We start from the raw sequence: 20,316 nt of genomic DNA on the forward strand, positions 1-20,316 counted from the left end.
ATAACCAAAATAGAAATCATTGGGACTGTGGGAATCTGGAGTTGGTTGACTAGTTCTTTTAAGATGAATTTTCCTCCGGAACCAGAATCTACAAAGGCTTTTGTGGAGAAACAAGTGGAACCCAATTCCTGCCAGAATGGTGAGACCTAGGGTCATCTTCCTGTAGGACCCTAGGCATTTTAAGTTTCCCAACCCGAGGCAAGATGGTGGCATAGCCAAAGTTGTGTTGCTCTGCTGCCCCAGCCTTTGTTTCATGCTTACCTCTTTTCCTGGAAATGCCTTCCAAACGTAAGGGAAAGGTAAAGGTCTTCCCTCCAGACTCCTTTCCTCTACCGGGCTAGCAGATTATAACCACTTACACAACTTCCACAACAGTTGGTCAGGGAGCTGAAGATCCTGGTGTGTCTCGCAGTGTGGGAAAACCGTGTTTCCCGGCAGATGAGTCGTCCCTGAGAATGGACTTACAAGCCTTCTCCTGTGCAGAGAGGTGCTCTGGCTAGCGTTGCCGTGATGCACAGTAATGACGTGCTGGGCGTGATCGCAGTGAAGGGGTCACTTGCTTCTGTAACACCACTGCTGTAGGATCTGTCTTCCTTGCATGAGAAAGATTTGCATCCAGTGGAGGCAGTGCATGCAGATCTTTCTCATGCATATTCATTATGGATATCCTGAAAACCTGGCCTGTTTGCGGCCCTCGAGGACTGGAGTTCGCCATCCCTGGTCTAGAGGGTGGCTACTAAAATGATCAGTGGTCTTCATTCTAAAGCATATGGGGATAGAGTTAAAGATCTAAACATGTATATCCTGCAGGAAAGACAGGATAGGGGAGATATGATAGAGACATTTAAATACCTCTAAGGTTTCCATGCCAAAGGAGGTAGGCCTCTTTCAAAGGAAAGAAGGCTCTAGAGCAAGGGTTCATGGGCAATGCTTCGTCCAAGGAGTGATTAGGTGTGTGCTATCTTTTTTTAATCCATCAGTTTTTGAATGCCAGTGTTAATGTTGCATTTCTATATATTTACACAAAGAAAAATTTATATGGGCAGCCATGTAAAATCTCTGAGGGAAGCTCCAAAATGTATGAGCAATCACTCACACACTCAGCTTAGAGGGAACTGTTGTCGTGGAATGAGAATGAAAGGGGTAGATTCGTGGGTAATCTAAGGAAATGTTTCTTTACAGAGATGGTAGTAGATATATGGAACAGCCTTCCTGTAGAGGTGGTGGAGACAAGGGTATCTGAACTCAAAAAGGCATGGGACAAACTCAGAGGATCTCTCTAGAGGAAGTGATAGGAATTGTAAAACTGAGTAGTTGGTGTGGATGGCCAATCACCATAATGGTCTTTTTCTGTCGTCATATTTATATATTTCTATGTCTTTTCCTTTTTTAAATTGAAATCAGCCTATAGCTAGCGATTCCCCACCTGTGAAGGCTACATATCCTGCTTGACCTTGGAGAAAGTAAAAGTTGCATACCTATAACAGGTATTCTCCAAGGACAGTTGGCTATAAGTCCTTACAGAACCCCCACCCACATGATCTTTGAATTTGTTCCTATATATTGGGATCTATTTTAAGATCTGAAGGAGCACTTTGTGCCATCTGTGATACAGAACAGCATGTACATGCTCAGTAAAGTATGCCAATAGCTTCTAGAAGCTTTGGAGTAAACTTCACCTGCCAGGCTCTGTTGGATGACGTCCGTTTCCTATGAGGACTTTCATCTTGCTGTCCTCTAAGAACTCATGGTACAGGTAAGCAACTTTTGCTTTCCAGCCCCATTTTTCATGATTCCCTATTTGCAGTTAGCTGAATTTGGTCAAGAGCATGTTCAATTTAGCATGACCATGCTATTTAGCCTGCCTTTGGGACATCAGATGGTCATTAGTTAATGTCAGGTTCTAGCAGCTATTAAATAGCCTGCATTTAGTGACCTCTTATTAAATAGCATAGAGAGACTGAGCATATAGTGTGAGCTTGTTAACTCCTCGTTTGTACATGACATTCTTTCATTTACACACACATGCTAATAGCTTTTTTGGTCACTTTTACTTGCATGTTAAGCTTGCTATTTTTAGCATGCATACAAGATGTATAATGTGCACTGGCTGCAAAATGATGATTAATTCACTGAGCCAAAGTGAAATTCTTTGAGTTTTTGTTATTTGCTCATAGCTTAATGGAAATATGTCTTCTAAGCTGAAATTGATACAATTCTAATCTCCACAAGTCTAGATGTGCTTTAATTTCATGACATTTCTAAATTTGTTTTAGGTGCATGTTGTGAAAGATGAAAGCCGTGGTGCAACTCTTGAGGTGGTAGTCAGTCGAATGAAAACAATACAGTCCTGTCTATCTCGCAGCTGTGAGAATCCTGACGTTGTTCCCATGAGATTTGTGGCTGTTTCTGCAACAATCCCTAATGCTGAAGATGTAATTTGGAATCATATGAAATTTAGTATTTCCTATTACTAAATTATCTTTTGTCAATTTTGAAGTTTGCTTAACCATTCTTCTAAGAAAAAAAAAAGGTTACTTACCTGTAATAGGTGTTCTTAGATGGAGAGCAGGATGTTATCCCTCACATATAGGTGACATCATCAGATGAAGTCCAGCAGAGAACTTTGATTTCAAAGATTTGAAGTTTTTAGCATGCTCCACTAAGCATGCGCAGCTGCAGTCACCTCCTTGCTTCCCAGGCAGGGTCCCTTAGTACAATAAAACTAAGTTCCTGAACATACCCAGATCAGTCCAGAAAAGTGGGTTGTGTATCCCTACCAGCAGGTGGAGTCAGAGAACAATTAGAACTTTGGGCACTGTGTTGTGTCCGCCAGTACCCGACGCCCTCTCTCCGCCCTCTTTACCTCTTTGGCGACTCCCTCTTCGCCCTCGGGAAGATTGGTTGCCGCGGCATCCTTCTGCCGTAGTCCTCTGGCGTCTCCGGACCGGCTAGACCAGGGGTCAGGAACCTTTTTGGCTGAGAGAGCCATAAACGCCACATATTTTAAAATGTAATTCCATGAGAGCCATACAATATGTTTAAAACTAAATACAAGTAAATGTGTGCATTTTATGTAAGATCACACTTTTAAAGTACAATAAGTCTCTGAAAATATTACACCAGGCCTTAAGACACCAATACATCTCCTATTAGGAAAACGGACCAAGTCAGGCTGCTATAGAGTCCTACACAGAAACTACACGCCAGCAGAAAACCTCACCTGAATCACGTGCTGTCCCTCACCTAACATAGAATAAAGAGACCAAAACGCATAACAAGAAGCATGCAGACAAAAACTGAATTGGAAACTGCAACAAGCCAGAGTCTCTGTATGCAGTGTAACAAAGGAAAAAAGAAACATCACCCATCCTTATAAAACAAATCAAGAAATATAAAATCATCAGCAGTAAAACTGTACTAACAAAAAGAACATATTTCGAAACAGCTGATGAGTGGAATATCCAATAATTAAAAACTCATATAAAACATTTCCAGATACCAACAAAATATTTCAAAATAGCAGACACAAAGATCCAGTAATGAAAAATAATAAGGATACAAAATTTTTTTGCTCTGCATACCTGGGAACGTTTGATATCCAGGTGTCCTGAGATTGTTCTGAATTAGCAGGAGGTGGGGTGGTTTGCTTGGAACTTTCTCCTCTCTCAGTCACATACCAGCGCTCTCTCTCACACTGGCTCTCAATGACACACCTATACACACATGCTCTCAGTCACTCACATATACAAATGTTTTTTCTCTCTCACTTATATAGGCTCTTAATTACACATTTACACACATGCTGTCTATCTTTTCACGCTTACACACACACAGGCTTTCAATCACATAAATACATGCTGTCTTTTTCTCTCACACACAGACTCTCATTCACATGCTTACAAACATGTCCTCTCTTTCTCTCATTTACACACAGGCTCTCAATCACATACTCACATGCTCCCTCACCTAAATCAGCTCTCAATCACACAGACACACATGGTCTCTCTCTCTCATTTAAACACAGGCTCTCAATCACATACTCCTTCACCTAAACCAGCTGTCAATCAGACACAGACACACATGATCTCTCTCTTACTTATACACACAGGCTCTTAATCATACATACACATGATTTCTCTTACACACAAAGGATCTCAATCATACACACATACTCTTTCACACAAACAGGTTTTCAATCACAAACTTACACATACAGGTTCCCAATGGTAAACTTACATTCATGCTCTCTCTCTCACAGGCAGGATCTCAATCACAGACATACTCTCTTTCACATATACAGGCTCTCAATCATTCACATACATGCAATCTCTCACTCACACACACAGGATCTCAAACACACATGCTTGCTCGCTCATTCATTCACTCTCTCTCTCCCCCTTCCCCCCCCCCGGGAACTCGCGGCAGCAGCAGCCACCTCCCAACGCTAACCTCCTTCATTTTCAGCCCTCGCGGAGGCGAAGGCGGAGTCCCATCGGCCGCGGTTGAAGATTTTCATTTTCCTCCGAGCCGCGCTGCAGTCTTCTTCCCGTCGGACACTAGCGTGCCTGCGCGGGTCTTCCCGCGCAGGCACCCGATGCTCTCCACTTCCTCTTCCGGGCCGCGGGAAGAAGAGAGCATGCTCTCTTCTTCCCGCGGCCCGGAAGAGGAAGTGGAGAGCATCGGGTGCCTGCGCGGGAAGACCCGCGCAGGCACCTGATGACTCCAGCGCTGGCACCCGGCTGACACCCGATGACTCCTGCGCAGGCACCCGGATGACTCCAGTCGGCGTGCTCTCTTCTCCTCCCCCCCGCGGCCCGGAAGAGGAAGTGGTGAGCATCTGGTGCCTGCGCGGAAGAAGAGACCACGCTAGTGTGGTCTCTTCTTCCCGCGCAGGCACCCGATGCTCTCCACTTCCTCTTCCGGGCCGCCGGGGGGGGGGGGGGGGAGAAGAGAGCACGCCGGTGCCGCTGACTCCAGCTGTCCTGCCGCGTTCCGCCCGGGCTGACAGCATTTTAAGCCCGGGCGGCGGAGGACCGGGGAGCAGCTGGGTCAGCGGGGAACCGCGAAGTATGGCGACACTTGTCTGCGAGCCAGATGCAGCCCTCAAAAGAGCCATATCTGGCTCGCGAGCCATGGGTTCCCGACCCCTGGGCTAGACGCTGCAAACCCGCCATGTTTCCTGGAGGCCTAGGGGCGCGCGTGCACGGCGTGGCCCCGACTGAAGTACCGGCGATGGCGCAAACCTCAGGGGCATCCCCCTGAGATGACGTTACCCGTGATGGATATATAAGGTCTTAGAATTTGCTAACAGATTGAGTTAGCAAGGGTTCGGGTTACTCTACCTAAGCTACTCTGCCTCCTCGGACTTACCAGGGGTACCAGCTCCTCTGGAGCCTCGCTCTCTCCTTTGTTTTTCAAGTGACAGTCTGGAACCGGTACTCGCTCCTCGAGGGCCCTCGTTCCCAGACTTGCTCCGTATTCTCTTCTGCCTGGAAGTCATGACTGCCAACTACATCAGTGAGTTACCATCGCTCTCTCAGAGCTTTCCCTGGAACCAGGTACTCGCTCCTCAAGGGCCTATACATTCCAACTCCTGGGCTTCTATGAGACATTGTGTGTGTTACCATCAGGTTCGGTACATGAACTCTGCATACCCTGCCTACTCACTATATTTCAGTTTCTCTACAGCTCAGCCTCCAGGGATCGCTGTTCCAGTATCTGAGGGACTACAGTCCAGCCGGGCATTCCAGCTCACTACTGCCACCTCTGGTGGTTCAGTATACTGTCTAATAAAAGAACTGGTGCGTGTCTGTCTCCTAATTCTGAGCCTGACCGGTGGTCCCTCTCAGGATCTTTCCCCGGGGGCATGGTCATCTGCCACTGGTCTAAGGATCCACCCACAACTCTCCTAAATAACATCACACTGCTACATAATGAGAGTGCCACCTGCAGTCACTCAGTATTTCTCTGACTCCAGCGGGTGGTAGAGATGCACACCTGCAGTCTTTAGTTATATTTTTTATTTAGTTAGTTTGAATTTAATTTTTTGGTTTACAGTCGCTTCCTGAGGTGTTAGGCGCCTTTGTAGTCCATCCCCCAGTAGAAGCCTGGCGACCAGGGAATTGGATATTGCTGTCAGGGTTTCGCCCGCCACAGTTTGGTGTCTGACGACCAGGGGCTCCTGACTACTCACCACCGTCTCTGCTACAGCTGCTCCCTGGTCTCCTGCAACAGCTTTTCTCTGTGTCTTGGTAAAGTTTAATTTAAAAAAAAAAAAAAAAAAAAAGCTGTTTTCACTGTGGCTGTGATAAGGAGAGGTGCAGGAGGGACCAGGTCTTTTAAGGCCGGCCGGGGAAGCTGTCAGCAGTGTTCCCCTCAGCTCCCGGGGCTCCGGGTCATTTTCTGAGGGAAAAGGTGAGTTTTTCTCCGTGTGCCTCATTTACTCGCCGCTTCCCTACTGGGGGCCTTGCGATTTCACTATAGACAGGTTCCTTTCCTGTGGCATGGCTGCACGCATTTTTTTTCTCCTCAGCCAGTAGTCTCTTAGCCTGCAGCATGAAAAGTTTGTTTTTCTGGTCCTGCCTGACTGAAATTTTCTCCGCGTCACGGCTCCAAGCATTTTTTTATTCACACCCTTTTCTATTTCACTTCAGACTATCGGTGCGCTGCTGCGGATGGGACTGAAAACAGAATTGCAGGCCTGCCGCACGTGTGGGTCACATGGCCAGGCGTTAGATGTGGCCTCCTTATGCGCAGCGTGTTCCCTGGGGTTAGAGGGCTCTTCAGGGCTTCTTGCCTCCTCAGGGAGGGAATGTCTGTCTCGCCTTCACGGGAAGAGGATTCTCCGCCTGTTCTAGCCCCAGTGAGGGAAGACCTCACTGGGGGAACTGATGTAGATTTAGTGTACTTGGATTTTCAGAAGGCGTTTGACAAAGTTCCTCATGAGAGGCTTCTAGGAAAAGTAAAAAGTCATGGGATAGGTGGCGATGCCCTTTCGTGGATTACAAACTGGCTAAAAGACAGGAAACAGAGAGTAGGATTAAATGGACAATTTTCTCAGTGGAAGGGAGTGGGCAGTGGAGCGCCTCAGGGATCTGTATTGGGACCCTTACTTTTCAATATATTTATAAATGATCTGGAAAGAAATACGACGAGTGAGATAATCAAATTTGCAGATGATAAAAAATTGTTCAGAGTAGTTAAATCACAAGCAGATTGTGATAAATTGCAGGAAGACCTTGTGAGACTGGAAAATTGGGCATCAGAATGGCAGATGAAATTTAATGTGGATAAGTGCAAGGTGATGCATATAGGGAAAAATAACCCATGTTATAGTTACACGATGTTAGGTTCCATATTAGGTGCAACAACCCAAGAAAGAGATCTAGGCGTCATAGTGGATAACACATTGAAATCATCAGTTCAGTGTGCTGCGGCAGTCAAAAAAGCAAACAGAATGTTTGGAATTATTAGAAAGAGAATGGTGAATAAAACGGAAAATGTCATAATGCCTCTGTATTGCTCCATGGTGAGACCGCACCTTGAATACTGTGTACAATTCTGGTCGCCGAATCTCAAAAAAGATATAATTGCGATGGAGAAGGTACAGAGAAGGGCTTCCAAAATGATAAGGAGAATGGAACAGCTCCCCTATGAGGAAAGGCTAAAGAAGTTAGGACTTTTCAGCTTGGAGAAGAGACAGCTGAGGGAGGGATATGACAGAGATGTTTAAAATCATGAGAGGTCTAGAACGGGTAGATGTGAATCGGTTATTTACTCTTTCGGGTAATAGAAAGACTAGGGGGCACTCCATGAAGTTAGCGTGTGGCACATTTAAAACTAATCGGAGAAAGTTCTTTTTCACTCAACGCACAATTAAACTCTGGAATTTGTTGCCAGAGGATGTGATTAGTGCAGTTAGTATAGCTGTGTTTAAAAAAGGATTGGATAAGTTCTTGGAGTTGACTTAGAAAATAGCCACTGCTGTTGCTGGCAATGGTAACATGGAATAGACTTAGTTTTTGGGTACTTGCCAGGTTCTTATGGCCTGGATTGGCCACTTTTGGAAACAGGATGCTGGGCTTGATGGACCCTTGGTCTGACCCAGTATGGTATGACTCTCCAGTGGGGGAGGGGGACCCGGAGGGGTTTTCCCCAGAATTTGTCCTCCTTATGCACCAGGCTTTCCTGGCAAGGAAATGCTCGGCGGTAAAGTGGCCCGGTCTCCTGGGGGCAGGTTCAGACCCGCCTGAGAAAAGAGGTCGGGGTACGGACCCTCATCAGCGCCTGTCTGATCAGGCTCACCCCTCAGGGGATTCTCCCCAGGATACGCGAGATCAGATCCCAGGGTTTGGGGCAACGCCGGCTTCTGGGGTAGTAAGGGTGTCAGACCCCGATCTGCGGCTGGATCTGGCTGATGTGGATACTGATGATCCGGATGAACCCGTTGACCCTCCTGCGTATGGGGATGACCCCAGCGTGGTGCGTTTGTTCAATCGGGATAAGTTAAGATCCCTTATTCCCCAGGTCCTTGAAGTTCTGGGACTTAAGGTTTCTCAAGAAGAGTCTGACAACGAGGGAGTCAATCCAGTCCTCGTCGGCATTAGGGGTCCCACAACATCTTTTCCTCTGCCTAAGAAGGTTCGCAAACTAGTGACCCGGGAGTGGGAGACTCTGGATTCTGGCTTGAAGGTGGGCAGAGCTAAGGCGAAACTGTACCCGTTATCGTCTGATGTTTTGGATTTACTGAAGATTCCAAACGTGGACACTGTGGTCTCTGCAGTCACAAAAAAGACCACTATCCCGGTTGCTGGGGCAGCTGCCCTTAAGCATATGCAGGACTGCAAGCTGGAGATCCAGTTGAAGCGAGCATTCGAGGTTGCCTAGCTAAGCCTTCGGGAGGTGGTTTGCGCTAGCCTCATGCAGAGGGCCTGTCTGTGTTGGGTCCAGGAGTCGGCTGCCGGGGCCGGTACAGGCGACAGTGGGGCTCTGCAGTCCGCCCGCCTAGAAGCAGGCATCGCTTATGTTGCAGATGCTTTGTATGATCTGGTGAGGACCTCGGCGAGAGGTATGGTGTCCTTGATGTCAGTGCGGCGTCTCCTCTGGCTGCAAAATTGGGTGGCGGATTTGTCCTCCAAGTCCCAGCTTTGTAATCTACCCTTTAAGGGCAAGCTCCTGTTTGGGGAGGATCTGGATCAGCTAGTAAAGCTGCTTGCCGAATCCAAGGGCAATCGGTTGCTGGAAGATAAAAGATCTTCTAAGAAAGTCTTCCCTCCTCGAGCTAGGTTTTGGGACTCTTGCCGCTTCAGAGCTGGTAGATACTCCGCACCTCCTGCTTCTAAACCTGCTTCAGGGCGCCAGCAGTCCTTTCGAGGGGGTTGCCGGCCTGGAAGAGATTCGGGAAATCTTGGTGCAGGAAGTAATAAAAACCCCCAATGAAGCCACGAGCACCCATTCTGTCGTCGAAGCTGTTGGAGGCAGATTATCCAACTTTTACACGGAATGGGCAAGAATTACATCAGACCGCTGGGTCTTAGAAGTGATCAAAGAAGGGTATGCACTGGGGTTTTCGTGCCCGGTCCAGGAGGTTTTTGTGGAATCCCAAGTGGCCTCAAGTGTCAAGCGAGAGGCAGTCCGGGTGACTCTACAATGACATCTCGAGCTCAAAGCTATTGTCCCAGTTCCGGAGGCTTAACAGGGACGAGGTCGGTACTCCATGTACTTTTTGGTCCCCAAGAAGGAGGGCACATTTCGGCCCATCCTCGATCTGCAGAAGGTGAAACATAAGAAACATAAGAAAATGCCATACTGGGTCAGACCAAGGGTCCATCAAGCCCAGCATCCTGTTTCCAACAATGGCCAATCCAGGCCATAAGAACCTGGCAAGTACCCAAAAACTAAGTCTATTCCCTGTTACCATCGCTAATGTCAGTGGCTATTCTCTAAGTGAACTTAATCGCAGGTAATGGATTGCAGGTAATGGATTGCCTTCGGGGTCCTCGCTTTCATATGGACACCCTGAGGACAGTGATGGCTGCGGTTTGAAAAGGAGAGTTTCTCGCTTCTCTGGACCTCACGGAGGCGTATTTACACATTCCGATCCAGCTGAATCACCAGAGGTTTCTGCGGTTCAAGGTCTTGGGATGACACTTCCAATTTCGAGCCCTCCCATTTGGTCTCGCAACAGCTCCTCGCATGTTCATCAAGGTGATGGTGGTGGTGGTGGCCTTCCTTCGTCAGAAGGGAATCTTGGTCCACCCATACCTGGACGACTGGTTGATTCACGCAAAGTCTCGGGTGGACTGTGAGAGATCAGTGCACATGGTGATGCTCACATTGCGATCCCTAGGTTGGGTAATCAATGTGCAGAAGAGTCACTTGGAACCCACTCAGAAGTTGATTTATCTCTGAGCACAATTCGATACCTTGCTGGGCAAAGTGTTTCTAGCGGCGGACCGAATAGGGAAGTTGAAGGAACAAATACATTCCCTTCTTCGAAGGAACAATCCCACAGTGTGGCATCATCTTCAGGTCCTGGGCTCCATGGCTTCAATCTTGGACTTGGTTCCTTGGGCGTTCGCTCACTTAAGACCTTTATAGCGTGCGCTTTTGTCTCGCTGGAGCCCAGTGTCTGAGCAATTCCATTTACCAATGCCTTTACTTTCGGAATCCAGAGCCAGTCTGTCATGGTGGCTGTCACTGGACAATCTGGAACAGGGTGTGGATTTGGACACTCCGAATTGGCTGATAATCTCCACTGATGCCAGCCTCTCAGGTTGGGGGGGGCGGTGTGTACAGACAGGTCCGCCCAAGGGCTCTGGTCGGAAATGGAAAAATTCTGGTCCATATACCGACTCGAGACCAGGGCTGTATGTCTGGCCCTGCGGGCATTTCTTCCCTGGATCCAGGGCAGAATGGTGCGAGTCTTATCGGACAATGTGACAAAAGTGGCATACATCAACCGGCAAGACGGGACTCGAAGTCCCACCGTAGCACCAGAGGCACGTCTTCTGTTCACCTGGGCAAAGTACCATCTCAAGGGCATTGCCACATCCCATGTCACGGGAGTAGAGAATGTGCAAGTCGATTATCTCAGCCGTCAACAACTAGACCTAGGAGAATGGGAACTATCTCTTGAGGTGTGGAATCTCATTTGCACCAGCTGGGGAACTCCTCAGCAGGGTCTGATGGCAACGCAGGCGAACACAAACAGTTCATTTTTTCAGCCGTTGCTGAGAACAGGGCTCAGTGGGCATGGACACTCTCGTGTGTCCTTGGCCCACAGGGATTCTGCTGTATGCCTTCCCGCCCTGGCCCCTCATAGGTCGGCTTCTCCATCACATAGAGCGGCACCCGGGAAGAGTGATTCTGGTGGTGCCGGAGAGGCCACGTCTTCCGTGGTTTGCGGATCTGGTACGCTTGGCTCTAGAGGGTCCACTTCAGCTGGCTTATCTAACGCATCTGCTCCATCAGGGGCTCATATTTTCAGATCAGGAGGATTGCTTCTCTCTCACGGCTTGGCTTTTGAGAGGCGACATTTATGCTTGAGGGGTTATTCACAACAAGTCATTTCCACCCTCCTACAGGCGAGACGTCCAGCCACCTCTATGGCCTATGTGAGAGTTTGGAAGCTTTTTGAGACGTGGTGTCATCAGCGTTCCTGTGACCCTTTAGCGGTGCATGTTCCTCGGGTGCTTGACATTCTGCAACAGGGCCTCGCTAAGGGCTTGGCGTTTAATTCCCTTCATGTACAAGTTGCAGCTCTAGGTGCCTTGCAGGGATATTTTGACGGCTGTTCGCTGGCAGTGCATCCAGATATTGCTTGGTTTCTTAAGGGGTCAAACATTTGCGCCCTCCCATCCGTTCGTTGTGTCCGGATTGGAGTTTAAATTTAGTCCTGCAAGTTCTATGTGGCGCTCCTTTCGATCCTCTTCGTGGAGTTTCCCTGAAAGATCTGACTTTGAAAACGGTGTTTTTGGTGGCCATTTGTTCGGCCCGTTGGATCTCAGAGTTGCAGGCACTGTCTTGTCGGGATCCTTTTCTTTGGATTTACGATGATTGGGTATCGTTACCTACAATTCCGTCCTTTGTCCCTAAGGTGGTTTCAGCCTGTACAGCTTCCGGAGTTCCCAAACTGGTCCCGGGAGTCTTCTCAGAACAGAGACCTTCATCTTTTGGATGTGCGGCGCACCTTATTGTGTTATCTGGAGGTTACCAATGACTTCAGACATTCTGATCATTTGTTCGTTCTCTTTGGTGGCCCAAAGAAGGGGGCCAAAGCGTCAAAGGTGACCATATCTCGGTGGATTAAGGAAGCCATTTGCTCGGCATACATAGCCCGAGGGCGACAGGTGCCTTTGGGTCTCAGAGCTCATTCCACTAGGGCTCAGGCTACCTCCTGGGCAGAGTGTCAGTTACTCTCGCCTCAGGAGATCTGTAGGGCAGCGGTGTGGTCGTCTATTCACACTTTTACGAAACATTATTGATTGGACGTTACGGCTTCTGATGAACCATCCTTCGGGGAGAGTGTGCTTTGTGCGGGTCTTTCGGGTTCCTGCCCAGTGTAGGGTGGTTTGGGTACATTCCACTTTTCTGGACTGATATGGGTATGTTCAAGAAATGAAAATTGGTTCTTACCTGCTAATTTTCATTCCTGTAATACCACAGATCAGTCCAGAGGCCCACCCCTTTCTTCAGATACCGAAAGATTGTCTTGGTCAGAACCTGCTTAAGTTTTTTATTGTTGAAGCTCCTTTTCTGCAGACATGATTCATGGAGCAGTTTTAAGCAATTGTTTGGTCTAGTTTTTGCCAGCGACGAAGTGGTAGTCCGGAAATTAGTTCTGTTAGCATGGGCTTGGGTACAGGTCAATACTGAGTGACTGCAGGTGGCACTCTCGTTATGTAGCAGTGCCCAAAGTTCTAATTGTTCTCTGACTCCACCTGCAGGTAGGACTGATCTGTGGTATTACAGGAACGAAAATTAGCAGGTAAGAACCAATTTTCATATTTGGAGAAACTAAGTCTAAGGGGAAGCGGGAGAGAGCAAGCTATGATACGCCCTCTTAGACTCAGGTCAGCCTGGGTATGAGAATGGGCATAATTCATAACTAAGAGAAAATAGATGACTTGGCTTTGGATGACATATGTTTCTTCGTAAAAAGAAGGAAACTGGGTAGACTATCTGGAACTGTAGAAGTCTTCAGATAGAAGGATGCAGATTAACTGTAACCAAAGAGAAACAACAGGCTGTTGTTACAGAGTTATGAATGACATCAGTCAGTGACTAAAAATGTGCATAGAAATGATTTCTTAAAAACCTTGAAGAAGGCGGGGTCTGTGGCAGATTTCCTTCCCATCCCTTCCCCCAGCTGAGTAACAACTAAGAAAAAAACCTTTTCTCCTGGCCAGATATGCTAACAAAAGTGCAGAGGCATGAGAGACTAACCACTGGCCGACTACCATGCTGAGAACCCACATAGTGGAGGCTCAGTGGTAAGCTTCAACTGAAGCCCGCTGAAGATCAGCATAATCAAAGCTGTCCTTTGACAGATTTACCAATGTGAAACTGAATTGCAACAGTGATTTCTATACCCTGGCTTTTCTCCTAAAATTCCTTTTGGAAACAGGAGGTATAGGAGACACACTACTAGACAAATACGGGAGCTGCAATGATAGAGAAATAGCCCCCCAAACAGTAGAGATCAACAGTGGGCCATTCACCAACTTGACTATTGGTTCCCTGAAGAATGTACACTCGGGAAGCTTCGATCGAATTTGTCGCAGCCAGCAGGGTCTAGTATCTTTCCATATAATTGAAACCAAATCTAGTAAAACCCCCAGACACTAGTCTACAAGAAGGATATCCTGAGTTAGAAACTCAAGTATTATCACAGGATTTTGCACCTGTGGAAATCTTCCGTCTCCGACCAGAGATCAGTGAGGGTTCTATACAGATCATCAGGATAGATGTGAAAGATAGTCTCATTTTGCAAGATAACAGATTTCTTTACCACAAGGTAGAAACAATATCCAGATGAACAAAGACACCTTTTCTTGCAAATAAACTGCCATAAATTTCTGGAATACACTGACTGACCTCCACTGAAGGAGGACAGTGAGATTCCCTAAGAGACCCATCTTCCAAACCCAGGATGCTCTTAATCATGATTAGGGTAAGTTGCACTACACAACTTGAGAAGAAGTCAGTCACCAGGACAGTCTCTCTCGTGACTGAGTGCTGTAGGTGTTGCTTAAGATGTGACATAGATGGAACTGTCCTCTCTTTAGTGCTCAGCCTACAACCTAATCATGTTGTTGATTTGTTCAGAATAGATGCCAAGTGACATGCTGATGTATTTGTAGAGTAGGTGGTTGAAATGCATTCCCTTACTCAGGAGATAGCCTTGTTTATTCCCTGGGAGCAGATATCCATTAAGGGGAATCTGCTGCCAACACTGAGAGACACGAGATCTGGCGACAACACTTCTCATGTTGCGACTGCTGGACTGCATGTGGAGAAATGAAGTGAACTCTCCCAGAGAGGTCCCTACAGTCAGCAGAGAACTGAGGGGTAACCTGTTAGAACATGGTTACCCAGAAGCTCATTTGCCAGGGGAAGGGAGAACAAGAGCAGCCTTTCCCTGAGAAGGAAATAAGGTGGAGATAGAACCTCAAAGGTTCTCCTTAGCAGGCCTTTAATACATTTACATCCAAGAGAGGGCCAAGTTCAGAACTCTATCCAGGTCAGCAGCAGAAATGCAACTGGATCTTATTCCTCTTCCTATGTTATTGATACAGCAGGCGATACTGAGACTGATACATCATTTTTCAGCAAGCGAATAGGAAGATTATTGAGTAAGGATGCTCTACTGAATTCAGTGAACAAACTTTCATCCCTGCCCCCCCCCCCCCATACCAAGGTGATAAAATGGCAATGATATTGGATTCTAGGCAAAGAGTCTCTGATTCAGTGAGCCCTGTTCTCCTTGAATGAGGGTGAGGAATAGCTGCTGATAGGGAGGGAGAGAAGGAAAAGGGGTGCCTCTCACTATAATCAAGAGAGTGAGCAGCCTATGACTCTAACATTGTCACATGAAGCCCCCGGATGGTATCCCATGGCCAATGGGGCTGATTGCAGCTGGCACCTGCTCTGTATAACCCAGCATTAGTGGCGCTTGGCCAGCCTCGCATAGATGTCAGTTGTGCTGTACAGCACCCCACCACCGACATTTGATGATGCCTGCGATGCCCATGGCATGCTATCAGGATACAATAATGTAGGCAGCTCCCACGACATTCGATGGTGTCGTTGGCACCCACAGTGCTTGATGGCATCTATAACTCGCATGGTGCTCGACTGTATCAATGAGGCATTCGGCGGGTGGCGTCAACAGGCCTGACAGTGAAGACAGTGGCATTAATGGCAACCAACAGTATCAGTGGTTCACAAGGCACCCAACAACATCAATGGCATGCACCAACAGAGCACACAGCACTCAACAATGCCAGAGGTCCTCAAGGGTATCAGTGGAGCTTTCAGCACTCTATGGTGTCAGCGGCACCTATGGTGCTCAGGAGTGGTGTGATGGTGCCCATGATGCTCTGTAGCAACAACAGCTATAACATACAGTTTACAATGCTGTCCACTGTGCTCCACAGCATCGATGGCACCCACAGTTCTTGATGCTGTCCATGGTGCTCGACGGCACCAATGGCACTCAAGAACACCCATGATGCTCAACGGGTTCAATGGTGCTCGACGCTTCCAGCACTGGGATGTGTAGATGGTGTCCATGGTGCTTCAAATATGTCAATGGCATCCATGGTGCTCGGCGTTGTTGATGATGTTGATAGTACTTTATATTGTCTATGGTGCCCACAGCGCTCAATGACATTGATAGTATTCGACAGCATCAATGGTGCACACAGCATTCAATGGCATCCATGGTGCCCATGGTGCTTAACAGGGTCCATAGCATCTCTGCTGTTTGGCATCGATTCACTCGACAAACATTTATAGTTCACATACCAACTTAGTTTTGAAAGCATATCACATTTGGATGTGTGGGTAATGATTCAGGGAGGAAAGGTGATCACTACAGTGAACAAGAAACCTATGGACAGGAGCAATTTATTGAGATATCGCCACCATCCTACATCTTTCAAACAGGGATTGCTTGTTTGACAATTTTTTCGGATATGACGTATTTGCTCCTTAATTGATGAATATGATAGGCAGTGATGTTGAGTGAACGATTTTGATCTCGTGGCTATCCTAAGAAAATGATAACACAGGCATATAAATGGGCTAGATATATCTACTGTGATGATTTATTAAAATAAAAACCTAACAAAGAACAGGAGCAATTGGTTTGTGTATTAGCACATAGCACAGCCACGGGGGCCATTATTTCTTCCATTAAAAAAACATTGGCATGTTTTGGCGTTGCATGAAATTTTTAAGGAATTCCCCTTAATAGCAACACAGAGAGGATTTAACTTCAAAGATCGATTAGTTCATTCACGTTTTAATGAACAATCAGTGATACTAGAGGGAGACATAAGAAGTGTGGCCATTGTACTGTTTGTCATAATACCATCGAAGGAAGCTGTTGGATCGATTCAGTGATGGGCTATAAAGTTAAAAGGAGAAGTGAGTCTGACTGTTCCACTGAACGAATGGTATATGTGGTGATATGTCATTGTCCCAAGGTGTATGTGGGACGTACAAGTCAAACAGTTAAGCTCAGACTCATTGAACATCGTTCAAGATTGAATACTATGAATACCTTGGTGCCTATGATAGCCCATTGTATAGAACACATTCACTTGTTTGAACAACTACAGTGGACGGTAATTGATCAAATCATCAATACAAACAAAGGGGGAGATTGGTCAACTCTTTTAAATTACCGAGAGCAATTTTGGATTCACTCATTACAATCTGAATATCCTAAAGGTCTCAATGAGGAACTTGATTGGTTGTCTTTGGTTTGACTATCAGCTGATTGTTTGGTTTCAAGGTCCAGGGCATGGTATAATTACGAGTTTGAATTGAGAGACATCCGGCATGATGGAGGAAGCAAGCTGCTGAATGCATGGCATTAGAAAGGGGAAAAACTTTGCTGCTTATGTTGGTTAAAAGTGATGGATTGAAACTATACTGCAGCCCCTGAGAAGGAGGTACTCTGAAACTTGGTCAGGTTGGGAACAATGAGCAGCAGTGAGAATATCGAGTAACTGTGGTATATAAGAGAAGCACGCAAGTGTTGAGAACGGGGGTGTTTAGTGTGCCCTTGGGCCTCAGCACGGGCCCAAACCTTAAGGGCTGAGCCGAGAGTTGACGGTGGCTCCGCATGGCTGAACACAGTCTTACCCTCTGCCAGGCCTGCAAGCTCCGAAGGCCAACATCCGAGGATGTTGGAAGATGAATGGTCCTCCAACCATTCCGGGCCCTTTCGGACCTGCTGCGAGCAGCATGGAGCAGCAGGCCTGGCCTGAGGTTGAGGGCAGACGGCATCGCAGACGAGACACTTGGAACTTGACTATGGCTGGGAGGACATTTGCATTCTCTCTCAGGGCGCCCTACTCAGCCCCCCTTCACGGGCGCACCCAGTGGGCTGGTCGCGGACCTCCCTGTCCACTACGCGCCCTACACAGCCCCAAGAGGCTGGTCACGGACCATGAGAAGAAAGGGACAGATGCAGGAAAGAGTCCAGTCACGGTGGAACTACGACGAGGGAGCCATAAGTCTCCCGGAGCTCCACAATGGCTGTCGGGGCAAGACTGCTCAGGAGCACAGGACAGACGTCCACCAGCAGGCTAGTCCACTCAGGCACACATCATCCGAGGGACCCTCGGCCTACCGGACCAGAAGGCTCGAGAGCGAAGACTAGACACAGGAACAAGACATCCCGGAACTTGAAACAGAGGATCAGGACAAGACACCAGGACATGAAGATCAGGACACCTGGATGAGGACCTCGGGCACGAAGCCTTGACAAGATACAAATGGACGAGAGGAGGAGCTCCTTGAAGACAAGAAGACCTTACAAAAGCTCTGGCAGGCAGGAGCCTCCAGAGAGAAGACACCTTGATGCAAGGCGAAGAATAGACTGATGGAGCAGCCCTTTATAGGGCTGAAGCAGGAAGTCCCCTTGAAGATGGGGCCAGCACACTTCCTGTGCCTGGCCCTTTAAATTCTGTAGAGAGGTGCGCACCGGCGCCTAAGGAAAGCAGCAGGGAGCTGTGCAGGACCGCGAACAGTGGCCTGCACCGACGCACAGCGTGCAGACGCAGGCAGGGCCTGAGGAGCAGGCCTTGACGTCGGCAGCGGCTCCAACACCTGTGGGGAGCCCCGGGGGCAGCTCCAGCCGCCGGATGGCACCAGGGCTTGCGGCCTAGCGCCGCGATGATGGAGACAACGTCTGGGGCGGTCCCAGCCCCGTGGGAGACGCCGAAAGGCTGCGGCTCCGACCGCGGAGCAGGAGCAGATCTAGGGCGGCCTCTGGGCCGCAAGGGAGAGAAACAGAGCGCGGCTCCAGCCGCGTGGGGAGGCCCGACGGCGGCGCCTTGCCGCATCGGGTGAAGATCAGCATGTAGGTGAGTGTGCCTGCTCGCGGGGATACCCATGGGCAGCTGCAGTCATAACAGCAAGTTGGAATTAGAGCAGCATTTAAAGGAGAAATTAAAGGCACCAACAGTTGGAGCAGCAGCTAAGTATTCAGTATTCAAATTATAGAACTTTTGGCATCTTTGGATTATAATGAACGATGTAATTTGAAACATTTTAATAAAGAAGTAATACGTTTTTTCACATAAATTCACATTTATTGTTGGTGGCACTGCCATATACAAAGAACAGAAGGTGGTAGGTGATGAGTTTATGATTATAATCACATGAGTATTGGGTAACTGGGATTGTACCTTTAATAGCATTATATGAAACCACCACTAGTCACTTTTATAAATTTATAGTGTTGAGCAGTTTGGATCCACTACAAGAAAATTAAATAAAAGCATGGGTTTTGTATGATTGATAGCTAGTCTTAGAAAGAACAGCTTCTGCAGTGATAGAAACTTTCTCAGCTGTAAGAGAGCAAAGAACCATGTCTTACAGACTCTATGGAAGAAAAGCGACTGAGGGGCCCTGCCTGGAAGGCAGGGAGGTGACTTTGCTGTACGGGCTCAGTAAAGCATGCTGAAAGCTTCTAGAATTTTTTAAATCAAAGTTCCGTGCTGGGCTCCTTCTGATGACCTAACCCATTTGTGAGGACTGCCATCCTGCTTGTCCTTGGAGAATATAATGCTCCATATTCAGATGGTTTGGCCAGCTAAGTTCAGGATTTAGCTGGACAAATCATGTTTTTATAAATACCTGTCATGTTAGTCAGCTCAAACTTTTCTAGCTAAGCTGTTATCTGGATAAAAGCTTAGCCAGTTAAGTCGAGGCATTCTGGGTGGGGCTGACTTAGCCAGATAACTACCCAAATAACACCAAAATTCAGCATTATCTGGCTAGATTATCTGGACAAATCTAGTTATGCTGTGGAGCTGTCCTAAATGTATTCAGATAAACTTATCCAGATAACTTAGATTTAACTGAGTATATTCAGTGGTTCTGCTGCACCACTGAATATCCAGTTCAAGTTATCCAGATAACATACCCAGACTACTGGTGGCTGAATATGAACACCATAGAAACCACAGTCTGATATCTCATTTGATAAAAGTTTAATCACATGATCCGCTGGCCCAAAGTGATGACTTCCAGAACAAATCGCCCATAAAACAGTGTAATGGTTTAGCAGTAGTCATGGGGCTCACTTGTAAACTACTTTAGGGTACAAAAGTATAATTATATGAGGTGATATGTACTACCTAGATCGAGGCAGACATCTTGGCAATTTTGGGTGATTTATACCAATTCGAGCATTTAGCTGGCACACGTTTATTTGCAAATAAAGTAAAAATCAGTATCAGAAATGTCTGACTGAGTTGGGTCAATTAATTGTTTAGTAATATTTAGGGATGTAATTATATCCTGGTGGATTTTTTTGCGTAAATTGAAGTCTTAAACTTGGCATTATGTAGATTGTAAATTGTATGTTTTTTGCATTGTATTTGTTTCGAATATGCACCCCTAATGTCTTCAAGTTTTCTTGATGTATAATTTTGAAATGCAGATTAAAAAAAAACTTACATAAGGAATCAGCATTCACAACATATATACTTCACACACTGCCATTTGACATATGAAAGTCAATTTTCAAAATTTTTTACATGGGTAAACATATTTAGCCATGTAAAACAG

The 20,316-nt window shown here is 47.1% G+C and overlaps 1 protein-coding gene across 1 annotated transcript in view; it reads left to right on the forward strand.

Moving 5' to 3' along the window:
- The window catches only part of LOC115099805 (probable ATP-dependent DNA helicase HFM1), a 451,200-nt gene that overhangs the window by 152,652 nt on the left and 278,232 nt on the right, over window positions 1-20,316 (forward strand). The window contains exon 8 of the mRNA XM_029617654.1: window positions 2,277-2,435. Coding sequence (XP_029473514.1) covers window positions 2,277-2,435 — 159 coding nt within the window. The remainder of the gene's footprint in view (window positions 1-2,276; window positions 2,436-20,316) is intronic.

The sequence above is a fragment of the Rhinatrema bivittatum genome, chromosome 10, assembly GCF_901001135.1.
Source record: "Rhinatrema bivittatum chromosome 10, aRhiBiv1.1, whole genome shotgun sequence".
Classification (NCBI taxonomy): domain Eukaryota; kingdom Metazoa; phylum Chordata; class Amphibia; order Gymnophiona; family Rhinatrematidae; genus Rhinatrema; species Rhinatrema bivittatum.